The sequence below is a fragment of the Gymnodraco acuticeps genome, unplaced genomic scaffold (assembly GCF_902827175.1).
Source record: "Gymnodraco acuticeps unplaced genomic scaffold, fGymAcu1.1, whole genome shotgun sequence".
Lineage (NCBI taxonomy): Eukaryota > Metazoa > Chordata > Actinopteri > Perciformes > Bathydraconidae > Gymnodraco > Gymnodraco acuticeps.
Window position 1 is genome coordinate 267,621 of NW_022991045.1, and position 16,291 is coordinate 283,911.

Sequence of the window (16,291 nt, forward strand, 5' to 3'; positions counted from 1 at the left end):
TTGATCACGTCTAGCTTGAAAGTGTTGTCCTGGACTGAATGTTCAACAATGTAGATCCAGGAAGCCTTCTTTGCAACATATCATCGGTGTGTTTCTGCTCCCTTATGGACATTAATCCTCACCCTCCTCTCTGCTGTCTGTCCTCCGGTGGCCCGCGGAGCCTCTGTGACGCAGGAGAGAGCAGGACTTTCCGGGTTCTGCTGTCAGCACTACCGGGGATGAGATGTGTGTGTTCTGAATTTCATTCTGAGGCATCATCGTTAAATTAAACTTGCACAATGAGGATCTTCGTGTCTCTGCTGAAAAGCACCAACCCTAAAATCGAGTTTTACTCCAGGTTCTCCCCCTCCCCTCTCTCCATTAAGCAGTTTCTGGATTTTGGTGAGTTTCATCTTTAAGACTTGATGATATCAGGGGCCTTGCATTCATTCATTGGGTTTATTCATTGCATTTTGTAACATTACACTTTGTTATGGTGTCCTCTGAAGGACATTCCCTTTCTCTATCTGCACAAACAGCACAGTGCATGATGAAGGCCTGCAGGTGTTTACTATGTGGACACGTGACTCTCTGCTTAATTAAGAGATATTTTTCTGCGGTGAAGGATTACTTACATGGGTTTTTTAAACTGCAAGATTTACAAGATGTAGTGTCAAAGTGAAAGCAATGCATCTTACAACAGACTTAGAAATACACCAGTGCAAGTGACACAATGGTGCAAATAAGTTACTCATGTTTGCCAGTAACAGGAAGTACTTTAACTCGGAAAAGTACCAATTTGAGGTACCTTTTTTATTTGACATGTTATGCTACTTTATACTTCCTCCTAACTTCATTTAATGATAACTTAATTGTATTTACAGATTCAGGCATTCAAATGATACAATACATGACTTAAGTAATACATTAAGGTGCATTATTACAGCTTTAGATAGCAGTATGTACCAGCTGCAATATAATAGTGATAAACACAATTTAATCCAATAATAAGGTATTATTCTGATATGGGCCCTTTTGCATACGGAGTGAAGTTACTTTAGTAGTATACAAAAAAAGTATATTTCTTTAATATTGAGTGTGTACTTTTACTTCAGTCAGCTTTTGAGTGCAGCACTTTTGACTGTGGTTTTGCTTCTGCTGATATTTACTCTTTACTTTCAGGTTGATGTCGATCTTTCGATGCTGTTTTCAGAGCTTGATTAATTGTAGTTTTGTATTACACAAATTAAAGTTCCAAGAAGGTTCTTTCTAAGTACCTGCACTCAGTGTTTTCCTCTCTCTGCATGAGTCAATAATAACTTAACGATGAGACTTGAAATGTGAGATGACAGCGCTTTCATTTCCCAATTTGTAAGCATGTAGGAGCCCTGCCTCCGTGTTGCTGAATCAGAGGAAGCTGCTGCTGAGAGGATATGTCCTTTTATTCTGCGAGCTCATCTAGTTTCACTGAAACGTCTCTCTGTGTTGAAGGGTTAGGGTCACGCTCAGTGCAGAATCCCAGTATCAGGCTTCCTGTAAGAACAACATGTCTGTGCATCGTGTGAAGACCTTTTTTTGGAGTGAAGTGGAAGCATATGTGTGCTTTCATGTGGCGTTGGAGTACATTGCATTTCGGTTGTTAAAAAATGCAAAGTCACGGTGGTTCCTGAGACAGAGTTTTACCATTACACGGCAGTAATTCAGTTTTTCCTCTGTAGATCTAAAAGTGAAACCCTTCTAACCTTTAAGACTCCCCGTCTCTTTAAGATTTACTCGTATGCTTCAGGTTAATGTTTGACAGCGTGTCCGCAGAGTTTAAGGTGTCATATTAAAGGTTGAAAATTGAAACTGACTGCAGCTCCCATTTTGGCATTTGGTGTTTACCTCCTCTGACAGTCACTGTGGTGCAGAGAACCACTTTTTACAAGACAGAGATCTTCTGACGTTTCAGGGGGGTTTACAACAAATGCATGTTGTCATTATTTCATCATGCTTGAAAGGGTTCGTGACACCAAAGAGGTCATGTGTGACAAATTCATTTTTAAGTGTCTTAAAAGCTGAGTTGTATACTTAAATCATCCCATATCTTTCTGAGAAATGTGCAATTTTTTGGGTAAAGGTGTCACACTTTGAGCATCAGGGTTGTCTGCAATTGTCTTTTTCTAGTTTAAGGCCACATTTTTCCTGTACACGTATAAATCATGGTGTTTTTAAACAGAAACTCCGATTATTTACCTGAAACTGCTTTATTTAGGGTTTCCTTATCAGGGTGTAATCACTAGGCTTTTAGTTTGAGAAGAGCAAAAACACAAGTCTTTTCTGCTATGTAAAAATGCACACGTTTCAGGGGTTTAAGGTTAAAAACAAATGCATGTTGTCATTATTTCATCATGTTGGAAAGGGTTCGTGACACCAAAGAGGTCATGTGAGACAATTTAATTTTTAACACATTTTCCTTTTTAAAAACCTATAAATCTTAGTGTTTTGAAACAGGATGCTTGGAGAAAACCCCCTTTGTAACTGCTGTTACTCAGCAGATAATGCAGCTCTGATAAAGATTGTTTTGATTGAGAAACCCACTGTGACAGAAAAGTCAAGTGTCTTTTGAAATCCACAGTATGAGCAATGAGGACTAAAGGCAAAACAAAAAGCAGAATTCTGAACCTGTGTCCCGGCAGAAAAAGATAACAATGACATGTTCATCTCTACCAGATATTCCTCTCTCAGCTGCTTTGAGAATGTGTTTGTTTGTTTGCGTGTTTCAGGCCGGGACAATGCTTGTGAGAAAACATCGTACATGTTCCTGCGTAAGGAGCTGCCGGTGCGTCTGGCCAACACCATGAGGGAGACCAACCTGCTGCCGGACCCCCTGCTGGGCATGCCCTCCGTCAGACTGGTGCAGAAATGGTACTTCCTCCAGACACTTCATATCGCTTCCTGTTGATACGATTTATATCAGGGGTGTCCAAACGTTTTTCACAGAGGGCCACATACAGAAAAACATACGAAGGCCTGGGCCACTCGCTAGAGGTATACTGCATCATAAGTTCAGTTATAAGTTAGCAAAATCCATCAAAAGTAGGTAAATTATTCTTGATACTTGAATCTGCTTTAAGAGAGTTTCATTTCATTTGTTAGCAGCTCATTCCTTACAACAGATTGATTATCATGAGAGGAAATAGGAAGGGTTTGTTATGTATATAAGTTATTGGGCTTTTTTCTTATCGACTTAGACCACCACGATTTAGACATACTTATGGCTATTTTACTAATATATATTTTAGACTATAGTGTAAATATGCACTTGACATTGAATTTGATCTCCTCTGCTTTTACCACTCTTATTTATTTATTTGTGTCTATTTTTTACTGCCAAAGAAATGTCGTTCTACTTTGTAAGATATATTCTATTTGTTAGAACATATTTTCAAATGTAATTGACTGAATTTATTGTAAAGTGAGCTTATTAACACATGAACACTACTGTGTTATATATGTTTACAGATATATTTAATAAGTACGATACAAGAAAAGCTCAAGTTTCATTTGTGGGCCGTATTCCATTATACCTTTTTAATCTGCCGTAGTTTGGACACCCTGTTTTATAGCGTTGTTAATAACTGCCCTTTGCCCTCTGACTGTTTTAACAGGTACATGCAAAGCTTCGTGGAGCTGTTGGAGTATGAGAACAGAAAGCCGGAGGACCCTCAGGCTCTGAATGAGTGAGAGAACACTGTCTTTTATTAATGATTCACAAAATGCGCGTTCAATATGTAAGCTGCAGATTTTGCAAGCTGGCGCATGTAGACGTGCCGTCTGCACAGGTGCGCTGAGTGTTTTTAATGTCACCATGCCCCCGCAGATCAACAGATTAAAACATACAGGGATTTGGATAAGACCGTCACGCTTCTATGGAGACTGTGGATCACTGGAAATGAAAAGAACAGTGATAACAAGCTATCATGAGTCATCTTAATACTTTGTGAAGAAGTTTTAGATCAAGAAAACTGATAGAAATGTACTTTCTAAAAAACTCTGACTGAGCATTTTGAGTGCAATTTATTTCTTGATATTAAATGAAAGCCAATTTTTTTTTATAATAGAAACTTGTGCATGATGTTTGCCAATGTCCAACCTCACTGAAGATCTCAGAATGACCAGAGATGCCAAAAGTACACACATCCTTTACTCAAGTAGAAGTACAGATACTCGTGTTTAAAATGCTCAGGTAAAAGTAGAAGTACTGACTAAACTTCTTTACTCAAGTCAAAGTAAAGAGGCTTTGAAATGTACTTCAGTAAAAAGTACCCATAACTAGCAGCTGTTTTAAAGAGTACCTGACCTCCCTTTATATTAACAGAACAATAATGTCATTGTTAGCTAATGAATGTTTCCATGCTGAACAACGGCAACATGACAACGTTTCCATTGGTCCCTCTTCTTTAGAGAAGACCAGGAAGTGATGGATACACGGATCGTGTTCAAATCAATAGGCACGCAATGACTCTAAAGAATAATGATCACGCATCAAACACACATTCAGACTAAAGGAACCAGCTGTTTGGAAAATGAGAGAAGTAGAAAGTACAAGTATTTGAGTTCAACATGTAAGAAGTAGAAAGTACAGGTATTTGAGTTCAACATGTAAGAAGTAGAAAGTACAGGTATTTGAGTTCAACATGTGAGAAGTAGAAAGTACAGGTATTTGTGTTCAACATGTGAGAAGTAGAAAGTACAGGTATTTGTGTTCAACATGTAAGAAGTAGAAAGTACAGGTATTTGAGTTCAACATGTAAGAAGTAGAAAGTACAGGTATTTGAGTTCAACATGTAAGAAGTAGAAAGTACAGGTATTTGTGTTCAACATGTAAGAAGTAGAAAGTACAGGTATTTGAGTTCAACATGTAAGAAGTAGAAAGTACAGGTATTTGAGTTCAACATGTAAGAAGTAGAAAGTACAGGTATTTGTGTTCAACATGTGAGAAGTAGAAAGTACAGGTATTTGAGTTCAACATGTAAGAAGTAGAAAGTACAGGTATTTGTGTTCAACATGTAAGAAGTAGAAAGTACAGGTATTTGTGTTCAACATGTAAGAAGTAGAAAGTACAGGTATTTGGGTTCAACATGTAAGAAGTAGAAAGTACAGGTATTTGAGTTCAACATGTAAGAAGTAGAAAGTACAGGTATTTGAGTTCAACATGTGAGAAGTAGAAAGTACAGGTATTTGTGTTCAACATGTAAGAAGTAGAAAGTACAGGTATTTGAGTTCAACATGTAAGAAGTAGAAAGTACAGGTATTTGTGTTCAACATGTGAGAAGTAGAAAGTACAGGTATTTGGGTTCAACATGTAAGAAGTAGAAAGTACAGGTATTTGTGTTCAACATGTAAGAAGTAGAAAGTACAGGTATTTGGGTTCAACATGTAAGAAGTAGAAAGTACAGGTATTTGGGTTTCAACATGTAAGAAGTAGAAAGTACAGGTATTTGTGTTCAACATGTAAGAAGTAGAAAGTACAGGTATTTGAGTTCAACATGTAAGAAGTAGAAAGTACAGGTATTTGTGTTCAACATGTAAGAAGTAGAAAGTACAGGTATTTGGGTTCAACATGTAAGAAGTAGAAAGTACAGGTATTTGTGTTCAACATGTGAGAAGTAGAAAGTACAGGTATTTGGGTTCAACATGTAAGAAGTAGAAAGTACAGGTATTTGTGTTCAACATGTAAGAAGTAGAAAGTACAGGTATTTGGGTTCAACATGTAAGAAGTAGAAAGTACAGGTATTTGGGTTCAACATGTAAGAAGTAGAAAGTACAGGTATTTGTGTTCAACATGTAAGAAGTAGAAAGTACAGGTATTTGAGTTCAACATGTAAGAAGTAGAAAGTACAGGTATTTGTGTTCAACATGTAAGAAGTAGAAAGTACAGGTATTTGTGTTCAACATGTGAGAAGTAGAAAGTACAGGTATTTGGGTTCAACATGTAAGAAGTAGAAAGTACAGGTATTTGAGTTCAACATGTAAGAAGTAGAAAGTACAGGTATTTGAGTTCAACATGTGAGAAGTCAAAGTAAAAAGTGGTCAGAAAAATAAGTAGTGGAGTAAAGTACTGACACCAGAACAATGTACTTAAGTACAGTAACGAAGTATTTGTACTCCACTTCTTCCCACCTCTGAGAATGACACAACAGGTTGCTCATTGATGAGTTTGTTTAACTATTTATTTTCCCTTCTCATTACATTTTTGTAATCTATTCCTCAGTTTCCTGGACCTGTTGATTGAGATCCGTAACCGGCACAACGACGTGGTTCCCACCATGGCGGCGGGGGTCATCGAGTACAAGGAGAAGTTCGGCTTCGACCCGTTCATCAGCAGCAACATCCAGTACTTCCTGGACCGATTCTACACCAACCGCATCTCCTTCCGCATGCTCATCAACCAGCACAGTGAGTCCCAGAAACACCACGAATCAGATATCAATAAAACATACAAATTCACTTTTAATTAAATAAAGAAATCCAATACTTCATAGTGCACTGCCACAGCCTTCTGTACTGAAGATAACTTAACAAATATTCATCATTTTGGTAAACTATATTCAACATATTCCAGTTTATCCTAGAAGCTCGTAGATTTTCGTGACTGGCCCTTCTCTTCAAATCATTTCATTACACCACAAATACTGTCTGTTCCTGGGGGGGCTCGAGGTTTTGGAGAATATTTAGATCATGAGTATTTAACACATGATTCACCACTGACTTTTAAAAACATCCTGCATTTGTTAAACTCTTATTTTGAACTTTGGATATAATTAAACTTGAAAAATGTATACAATTTTTAAATAAAAAATATGAGCTTGTCTCTCTAAAACATACAACTTAACTAAAATGTCATAGTGCCTTGCCACAACCTACTGTACTGAAGATAACTTAACATATATTCATCATTTTCGTTAACTATATATTCAATTTAGTCAGTATCAGCGAAAGCACTCGTCTATCCTAGAAGCTTGTAGATTTCTGTGACTGACCCTTCTCTTGAAACGGCTTTTATTTCATTATTTGTAATAACTTGTATTTCTTCTTTCTGTGCAGCTCTTCTGTTCGGTAACGACACAAACCCTGCACACCCCAAACACATCGGCAGCATCGACCCCACCTGCAGCGTGGCTGAAGTCGTCACTGGTGAGTTTAAAATCCTCTGATAATACAATCGTTACAAACCACACAGCCAGAGCATTTGTGATCTATGAGTGAAATGTTTGTATTTTGAGTTATATCACAGCATTTGCAGCGGCACAAATCTAACAAGTTAATTTACTGTAAACGGCATGTTTATATAATAATAAAGGTTTAGCAGCGAGGATCCAGAGCTGCAGAAATGAATCTGAATGAAAACGGGAACTCTCCTTCTTCCGTCCCGACTCGTGTTTTGTTTCCTCAGATGCCTACGACACAGCCCGGATGCTCTGTGAGAAATATTACCTAGCTGCTCCCAAGCTGAAGATTGAAGAGTTCAACAGTAAGAGATTCTGATTTGCTTTTCCTAATATTTCACGTAATGTGTCTTACGTCCCAAGATGTACACTTTTAAATAAATATCAACATTTCTTTTGACCAGAAATGTACACAACATAATATACTATAACAATTAAATGTAATAGGCTCAATTGACATGTACATTGACATGTGTTGCCAAAAAATTATTAAATTGGTGGAAGACAATAACGTTTACAAAAAGGTTTGTTTTCTATCAATGCCATCAACCTGCTAGGGACCGGTGATAAAAATGAGGCTTCATGGCTAAATCTGGCACTAGTAGTGGTTCTGTAAATTAATAAATAAATGCAAATATACATTTTTCTCACGCCTCTTTTTGTTGTTTTGTTCCAGTGAAGGCCCCCGATAAGCCCATCCAGGCGGTGTACGTTCCCTCTCATCTGTTCCACATGCTGTTCGAGCTCTTCAAGGTGAGAGTGTGCAGCATCGAGGGGGGGGGGGGGCTCAGTAGATACCCTTTCATTGTAATTGAATTGCAGTGTGACTATAACTCACTTTTGCAGAACTCGATGAGAGCCACGGTGGAGCTTCACGAGGACAACGTGGAGGGGTTACCTCCAGTGAAGGCCAAGGTCACTCTGGGTAAAGAGGATCTCTCTGTGAAGGTAAATCACACACGAATACACACACACCTTTACACATATAAGTGTGTGTCCTTCCTCACGCTGCATCTGTGCCTCGTTCCTCCCTCAGATCAGCGACAGAGGAGGAGGAGTTCCCCTGAGGAAGATCGACCGTCTGTTTAACTACATGTACTCCACGGCTCCTACACCCAGCCTGGAGCCAGGCACTGTGCCACTGGTACACACACACACACACACACACACACACACACACACACACACACACACACACACACACACACACACCACACACACACACACACACACACACACACACTTCATGTCTAGTCTCTCCATTAGTGCTTGTCCTTAAACCTGCAGCCATTGGTCGACTCAATGCCGGAGAATCAAGTCAAAATGTTTGGATAATCGGTCGTTTTTCATGCAGAAATGTCACGAAATGCAGTTTTCAGTCTGACAAATATTGATCTTGTCTTTGTTTTATAATAATTATGTGAATATATTTGGGTTTGAACTAAAGAAACGTGTTTAAAGACATCACTTTGGACATCTTACTTTTACATCATTTTACATAAAACACACCAGTATTGACCCCATGTGACCTTTTCAAAAGCTATTTTCACCCATACATTTCTCATGACTTCTGGGAAATCACATTCTGCCACCCCCCCTCCCTCTCCCTCTCCCTCCCCCTCCCCCCTCCCCCCTCCCAACAGGCTGGATTTGGCTACGGTTTGCCGATTTCCAGGCTCTACGCCCGATACTTCCAGGGGGATCTGAAACTGTACTCCATGGATGGCGTTGGCACCGACGCCGTTATCTATCTGAAGGTAAGGAGAGCCAGGGTGATGTGGAGCATGACTCAGGAAGGTCAAAGATTGTGTGATATTTAAAGAAATATGCTAGTTTATCTTTTCGCTTTACGTAAGATGATTTCACTCTCATTTGTACAACAAGGATGAAGCAAGAGCCAGAATTAGCTTAGCTAGGCTTAGCATGAAGACGGCAAGCAAAGTCAACATTTAATACAAATCTATTTTCCTCCAACTCTAGGGATTACTTCTTAAAGTTGACTTGGCTTTATAATGATATAACAGATGTGGACATGCCAAATAATTCACATTTCATGTTGTGTTTGCACATCGGTCCTGCATGTCTCACAGGAGGTTATGGCTACTCAGAAGTGAATGTTTTGGCATAGAGTTTATTAGATCTGAATTGAATTCCAATAAGTTAAAAGGCTCCTGTTGCATTTCTTTACTAACATATTTTGACTGTTCCATACGACGGAGTATTAGGGCCACACTTAGAAAAAAAAACAGAGAGATTTCGAGAATAAAGTCGTAATAATACGAGAATAAAGTCATAGTTACAAGAATAAAGTCGTAGTTTCATAAGTGACTTGAGAAGGAGACAACAGCAGCGTCCTGCAATAAAATGAGGAATGTGGAGCATCTTGTGAAGCAGTACTTTAGTTTAGGTTTCTCAAATAACGAAATACTTAATCTTTTGGCACATCAGCATCAGATTATCATAAGTATTAGAACTTTGAAAAGGTTGTGCAAGAAACGATGTCTATTATTTAGAAGAAAGAACCAAACGGACTTGGAGGAGATTGTCTCCTTTCTGCAGGAGGAAATGACTGGTTCTGGGCGACTACAAGACTATCGTTGGTTACATCTACGAGCTGTTCAAAGGGGATTTGTTGTTTCACAAGAAACGACGAGACTTGTAATCAAGGCTTTGAATCCAGAAGGAGTCGAACGATAGCCTTGTAGTGGAATCGGAATGAGCTCCCCATTGAAATCAGGACAGCAGATAGTTTACATATCTTCCGGCGCAGACTGAAAACTCAACTCTTTCGACGCCACTTCGAGCGATAGAATTACTAACAAAGCACTTTTATACTAATAAAGGGCTGGCTTATCTAAAGCCAGTTGAGTAGCACTTGAAATGTTTTAGCTCTATGAAACCTGATGTACTTTATGATTCTGTTTTCTTCAAGTTTGTATCTTGTTGGTCGAACGCACTTATTGTAAGTCGCTTGGATAAAAGCGTCAGCTAAATGCAATGTGATGTAATGTAGTCGGCCAGAACCATTTCCTCCTGCAGAAAGGAGACAATCTCCAAGTCCGCTTCTCAACTCACTTATGAAACTACGACTTTAATCTCGAAATTATTACTTTATTCTCGTAACATTACGACTTTATTCTCGAAATCTCTCTTGTTTGGTTTCCATGGTAACACGTCCCTTTAGTAGCACGCGCAACTCAAAGTCTGAGAGGGTGAGGAAAATAGTCACAGAAAACTGAACAAGAATCGACAACTCGACCCTCTGCTCACTCCTTTCCTGTAAACACAGGTCCAGCCCACACACATGCTCCATGGTGCTACAGGCATTGCCCTTACAACTACAATAAGCATGTAAATGTTAATCTACAGCTCCGGCGATCCACTAGCACCGGAGCCTCCACCTGCAGATGCAGCCATCCTCATCAACTATACTGTAGCGTCACCTTGGATATGAGTCCAAACAACTCACAGACTGCACCGGGCGCTGAAATTACCGCCCTTTGAGCATCAGATCTGACGACGCTGATTGGCTGAAATTATGTTTTGGCGGCATAGTTTACAGATAGCAACAGTCAGCAATGTGTTGGATGCTGCTGGGGCTGAGTGAGGGCTCCTTTCTTACCGCCCAGACAAGAGAGGGTAATGATACACGCCAGGCAGTACTTTAGACATCGTAACACAATTTTAAATGAGATTTTATTGTAGATCATACATTTTACTGATGCCAACTATATAATATTTACCTTGTTCATTAAAAATAAAAATAAATATATATATTTTTTTTATACATTTTTTAATTTATTTTTAATTTTGAATGACAATCAAACATGTGGGAAGAGGGGGGGCGGCGCCCCTAGCGCCCCTATTGGCCGGTCGCCACTGGCAGACACGCAGATACACGTTAAATCGTAAATGTGGTATTTTCTACATTTAAAAAAAATAAATAAAATGTATTGTCTTCGTTTTGAATATCCTGCATGTTTAAAGTTTGTGATGTCGCTTAAGGGAAAATACAGAACACGGTTTCACACATACGCACATGCTATTTTATTTTATTTACAAAGGCAGAGTAGAGGGTGTATAAGGGCAGGCGACCAATGAAACTGATCTCTGAGCAGTTGACCAATCACAACAGAGCCGGCCAGCTAATCAATCAGAGCAGACTGGCCTCTGGTTTCAGACAGAGGGTGAAAAGAGGAGCTGCAGCACAGGCAGTATGAGAGAAATAAAGAGCTTTAAACATTAAAGCATGGAGACATGTAGAGACACTACATACTGATATACACCTGAACATCAGCAGGAGAGGACTCTTTAAAGTAGAGACACTACATACTGATATACACCTGAACATCAGCAGGAGAGGACTCTTTAAAGTAGAGACACTACATACTGATATACACCTGAACATCAGCAGGAGAGGACTCTTTAAAGTAGAGACACTACATACTGATATACACCTGAACATCAGCAGGAGAGAACTCTTTAAAGTAGAGACACTACATACTGATATACATCTGAACATCAGCAGGAGAGGACTCTTTAAAGTAGAGACACTACATACTGATATACACCTGAACATCAGCAGGAGAGGACTCTTTAGAGTAGAGACACTACATACTGATGTACACCTGAACATCAGCAGGAGAGGACTCTTTAGAGTAGAGACACTACATACTGATATACACCTGAACATCAGCAGGAGAGGACTCTTTAAAGTAGAGACACTACATACTGATATACACCTGAACATCAGCAGAGGAGGACTCTTTAAAGTAGAGACACTACATACTGATATACACCTGAACATCAGCAGGAGAGGACTCTTTAAAGTAGAGACACTACATACTGATATACACCTAAAAGATCAGCAGGAGAGGACTCTTTAAAGTAGAGACACTACATACTGATATACACCTGAACATCAGCAGGAGAGGACTCTTTAAAGTAGAGACACTACATACTGATATACACCTGAACATCAGCTGGAGAGGACTCTTTAAAGTAGAGACACTACATACTGATATACACCTGAACATCAGCAGGAGAGGACTCTTTAAAGTAGAGACACTACATACTGATATACACCTGAACATCAGCTGGAGAGGACTCTTTAAAGTAGAGACACTACATACTGATATACACCTGAACATCAGCATTATATGTCGTCTTTTAAAGATAATTAACCATGAGTTCTCATCGTCCTGTGTCTTTTTTCTCCAGGCTCTCTCCAGCGAGTCCTTCGAGCGTCTTCCCGTCTTCAACAAGTCTGCGCTGCGACACTACAAGACGAGCCCCGAGGCGGACGACTGGAGCAACCCCAGCCGAGAGCCAAGAGACGCCAGCAAGTCCAATTACAAAGCCAAGCGATAACTCTGACCCCCTGCTGGGAGCAAGCACGATGAAGCATTGCCCTTGGGCTCTGATCGGACCTGCTTTAACATTCCTGATGTTTGGACCATATTGTATGACTTATTTCTGCACCCAAAGACAATGAGATTCATCTGCGTAGCTTTTATTGTCGTGGCATCTTTGTTTTGGCCGCTGCTTTCCTGTGGCTGAATAAACCCTGCGATGCTTTCTCACCGTCAGCTGAGGGAAGGTTTTCTGTCTCTGCCGCTCAAACACCAGCAGAGACCAGAGAGGTTTGAGTTTCAGTGCAGATGGGAAGAATAGGAGGTTTCATTTCCTTCCTTTGGGAGACACTTTTGAACCGAGCGCACAATCAGGCCAGTGTGTCGTTGGCAGAGTAAACACTAGTTTTGTATTTAAGCCTGAGAACATAGAGAAACTGTTTTGGGAAAATTATAGAAAGCCATGCATCAAGAGCACGATTTATATTTAAAGATCTAGAAGCTTTATTTCAAAGAGAGAAGTTTTTTTATGTTTTAAAAAGCTGCCTTGAAGGCTGTGGAGATTTAAGATCATTAACAGTGGGATAATATTTTGTTTCTATTTTACATCTTCACTCCTTTAAGTCAACTGTACGCCCACCTAAGCTAGGGCTGCAACCAATACATATTTTAGGTATCGATTAATTAATTATTCTCTAGATAATTGTTTGGAATGTAAAGCAGCAAAGATTAGTACAAAATGTCCTCTAGTACTCTAAAGTCAAAGCTGATGTCTTTACATGTTTAGTCAGTCCAAAACACAAAAACCTACTTGAATATGATAAGGCAAGGCAAGGCAAGGCAAGGCAAGGCAAGTTTATTTATATAGCACCTTTCAACACAAGGCAATTCAAAGTGCTGATCAAATCTGATCAAAATAGTTTCTGATTATTTGTATTCTAACCCCTGTAATTCACACATACTATTGATCGACAATACTGAGGGACATTTCTGCTTGCAAGCCAGCTCTCATACCTTCTACTTTTGGTATTATGTTATGAATGAGTTATGAACACAGTTTGTGTATTTTTATCACCCTTTAAGTTCATTTTAAGCGAGGAACACAGGGTTTGATTTGTATCGTTGAAATTGAAACAGCATTAACTGTTCAAATGGTATCTTACTGTAATGTTTGTTTATTTAAACAAAAGGAAATCAAGTCTTTAGAAAGAGAGTTGGGGTAAATATCAAAACTTAATTCTGAATAATCCGATTTTCTTCTTCTGAATGTTAAATGTAAGACTAAATTATCTTTGTACTAAATGATAGCGCTAAACACGTGATTTTTCACATGAATCACATTAAGGGAACTTATTTGTGCGCTTTCTGACCCAACATGTATTCTTCCTTCAAATAACTTCACACAATCACATCATACCTACTTTTTTGGACACACAGAAGATTAATTATGATCTGCAGAGATCCAAGGTCACCACTTGTATCTGAACACCTTCATAGTAGCAATATCCTTTTTGGTAAACTACTGAAAAATCAAGCATGGCTCGCACCGCGTGTTAAGAATTGAAATGATCTGAAGTGACTTCCTTCTCTCGTCTCCTTCAACTCCCTCTGATCCCAAAAGAAAGGAGAGTAGCTGAAGAGTTCATCACTGCCGATGCCTTCAAACCTGCCAGTCTCCCTGAGGGACAAACCTGCAGTAACGAGTGTCGGTCGGACGCTCAGAGAAACTGTCCTTTTTTTATTTAAAATGCCTCCGCTCACCACCTGTAATCACATTTAACAGCTACGTTTGAATTGTGTGATTTTAAGAGGCGTCTTGAGTAGTCGTGGACCTTTACTGTTAAAGACTACTTTGTGTATTTTAGTAAATATTGTGTATCCAATGATGTGTTTGCAGTACAGTGTGGAGTGATCTCTGTGTTCTATCTTCCTGTACCTCCAGCTTTGTGCATGAACCCCTTGCTGTGTAGGCGGTCATGAAAAAATATGCAAAATGGTGATGGAGCAGTCTGATATCAGCATGAGACAATAAATAACATTTTGCTGTTGTGTGCCATTTTCCTGCATCGTTTGTTTGGATAAAAAGGCGAAATGCACTTTCAATTCACATTTGGTTATAGATTTTTTTATTTACAGATCAAGCCGTTTGAACATTAAGATTTAAAAGATAAAAAAGACACACATTCCCAAAGTTTGTACATATAGTGCAGATTAACATGTAGTGCGTACAGGACGTTAAGGTCTCTACATTGCATTAGAGTATTTATTGTATGATTGGAGAAAAAAAAGAGTTATTACGTAGCTACATCTAGCGACTAAAAACATGATGATCCGGCTGCTGACAGTTCACCTGGAGGGCTTATTGTTTATTTCAAGTATCTTCAGAGTCCGAGAGAAAGGCTGCATCTCCAAGTTTGACGGGTTTGATGAACAGCTGACATCAAAATCCAAAGAGCAACGATGTCTGCTAAACATTGAGAGATAAAACATGGCAAACCTTCAAATGATACATGGCTAGTTAGGCTGAACATCCACAAATGTTTCCTCTAATACCTGTGATATTTGTGTGTCCTAATGTGATGATTTAGGGAAATTAGGGTGATTACAATGATCTCTACTTGTCTCAGAGACTCAGTTTACATTCAAGAAGCTAATAACGTTTTAAGGATCAAAAGAGGCTTGTTTTAGTGTTTAATTTAATACAGACTTCTTTAATTTTCATTTAAAAACTCTTGATCTTCACTACTTAGATTATATCGTTTGATTTCAAACAAAGCTGTACAACAGAGGTGATAAAACCACCTCCCAAACTCAGAGCTTTTTGGACACAGCTAATCCCACAGGCTGATTTTAACTTCCTATGATTTTCTGAATGATAGTCTTTATCTGTTTTAGTGGCGTGGGAACAAAGACTCATGGATCACTGGTTTATTCTCCTCGCCAGCCGTTTATGCTTAAAGGGTGCAAACTAGCTCTGATTATGTGTTCTAGTGCCAACACTTCACCTCTGCTAATCTACGACGTGCAGTCTTTAATTCCTAACTCTCAGTTCAGCAAGTACTAAATGAGCCCGCGATGAATCCTGTCGATGTGGAGCTGAACGTCACACAGTGTTTGTGTGTCTTTTCACATCTAGTGGTGACAGAACTGTCAATGAACAGAACAGGACAGTGAGGGTGGTGCCATGAAGGCTGTCGGACAGTCTCTCCACAAAAAGCTAATCCTCCTGAAAGATGCCGCAAAGCATTCTGGACCTTCTCGCAAATCCTCTTCTTCCTGTGCGATGATGGCTTCTTAGCTCTGCAGCACAGAACTTCATTTCCCATGATCCCCTTCTTCTTTGCATTCTAGCTACTTCCTTGAGGATAAAGTGTTTCAGTATCCAGCCAGGTGTGTGTATGTGTTTGTGTGTCTGTGTGAGTGTGAGCAGTTCCCAGGCAGTGTACTGTGAGTGAAGTGTGTGTGTATACATCTACATGTGTGTGTGTGTGTGTGTGCGTGCGTGCGTGTGTGTGTGTGTGTGCAGTTCCCAGGCATTGTACTGTGAGTGAAGTGTGTGAATGTTTACGTGTGTGTGTGTGTGTGTGTGTGTGTGTGTCCATCACAGTCCATCTACTTCTCGTCTTCGTCCCCTTCACTCATGCTGCTGATGGAGGCCGACGCTCCTTTGGGGGAGTTTGGGGGCGATGGCCGTGCGTTGTTCCAGCGGGCAGGGGGGCAGGGGGGGGGACGGGGAGCGCAGGGGGGAGA

General features: G+C 39.7%; 2 protein-coding genes across 3 annotated transcripts in view; one reads left to right on the top strand and one right to left on the bottom strand.

Annotated features, from left to right (window-relative positions):
* On the top strand, window positions 1–14,644 carry pdk3a (pyruvate dehydrogenase kinase, isozyme 3a). Of its 2 annotated transcripts, XR_004571059.1 has the most exons (12): window positions 1–381; window positions 2,745–2,886; window positions 3,630–3,701; window positions 6,236–6,420; window positions 7,069–7,158; window positions 7,418–7,495; window positions 7,867–7,943; window positions 8,037–8,138; window positions 8,227–8,334; window positions 8,834–8,947; window positions 10,560–10,829; window positions 12,411–14,644. XR_004571059.1 is itself a non-coding variant. In XM_034236525.1 (11 exons), the coding sequence occupies exons 1-11, from the start codon at window positions 279–281 to the stop codon at window positions 12,558–12,560; spliced, it is 1,221 nt and encodes a 406-aa protein (XP_034092416.1). In that variant the 5' UTR covers window positions 1–278; the 3' UTR covers window positions 12,561–14,644. The 2 variants fall into 2 exon arrangements, 1 of the variants encoding a protein (XP_034092416.1); XM_034236525.1 differs by lacking the exon at window positions 10,560–10,829.
* The window catches only part of LOC117559832 (choline-phosphate cytidylyltransferase B-like), a 25,745-nt gene continuing 24,098 nt past the window's right edge, over window positions 14,645–16,291 (bottom strand). The window contains 1 exon segment of the mRNA XM_034236526.1: window positions 14,645–16,291. Coding sequence (XP_034092417.1) covers window positions 16,154–16,291 — 138 coding nt within the window. The 3' untranslated portion in view covers window positions 14,645–16,153.

Bases quoted from the DNA above. Each gene is read 5' to 3' on its own strand.
- pdk3a (XM_034236525.1), top strand. From the start codon at position 279: ATGAGGATCTTCGTGTCTCTGCTGAAAAGCACCAACCCTAAAATCGAG. The intron at 7,496-7,866 runs GTAAGAGATTCT...GTTTTGTTCCAG, and splicing joins GAAGATTGAAGAGTTCAACA to TGAAGGCCCCCGATAAGCCC. The intron at 8,139-8,226 runs GTAAATCACACA...TTCCTCCCTCAG, and splicing joins AAGAGGATCTCTCTGTGAAG to ATCAGCGACAGAGGAGGAGG.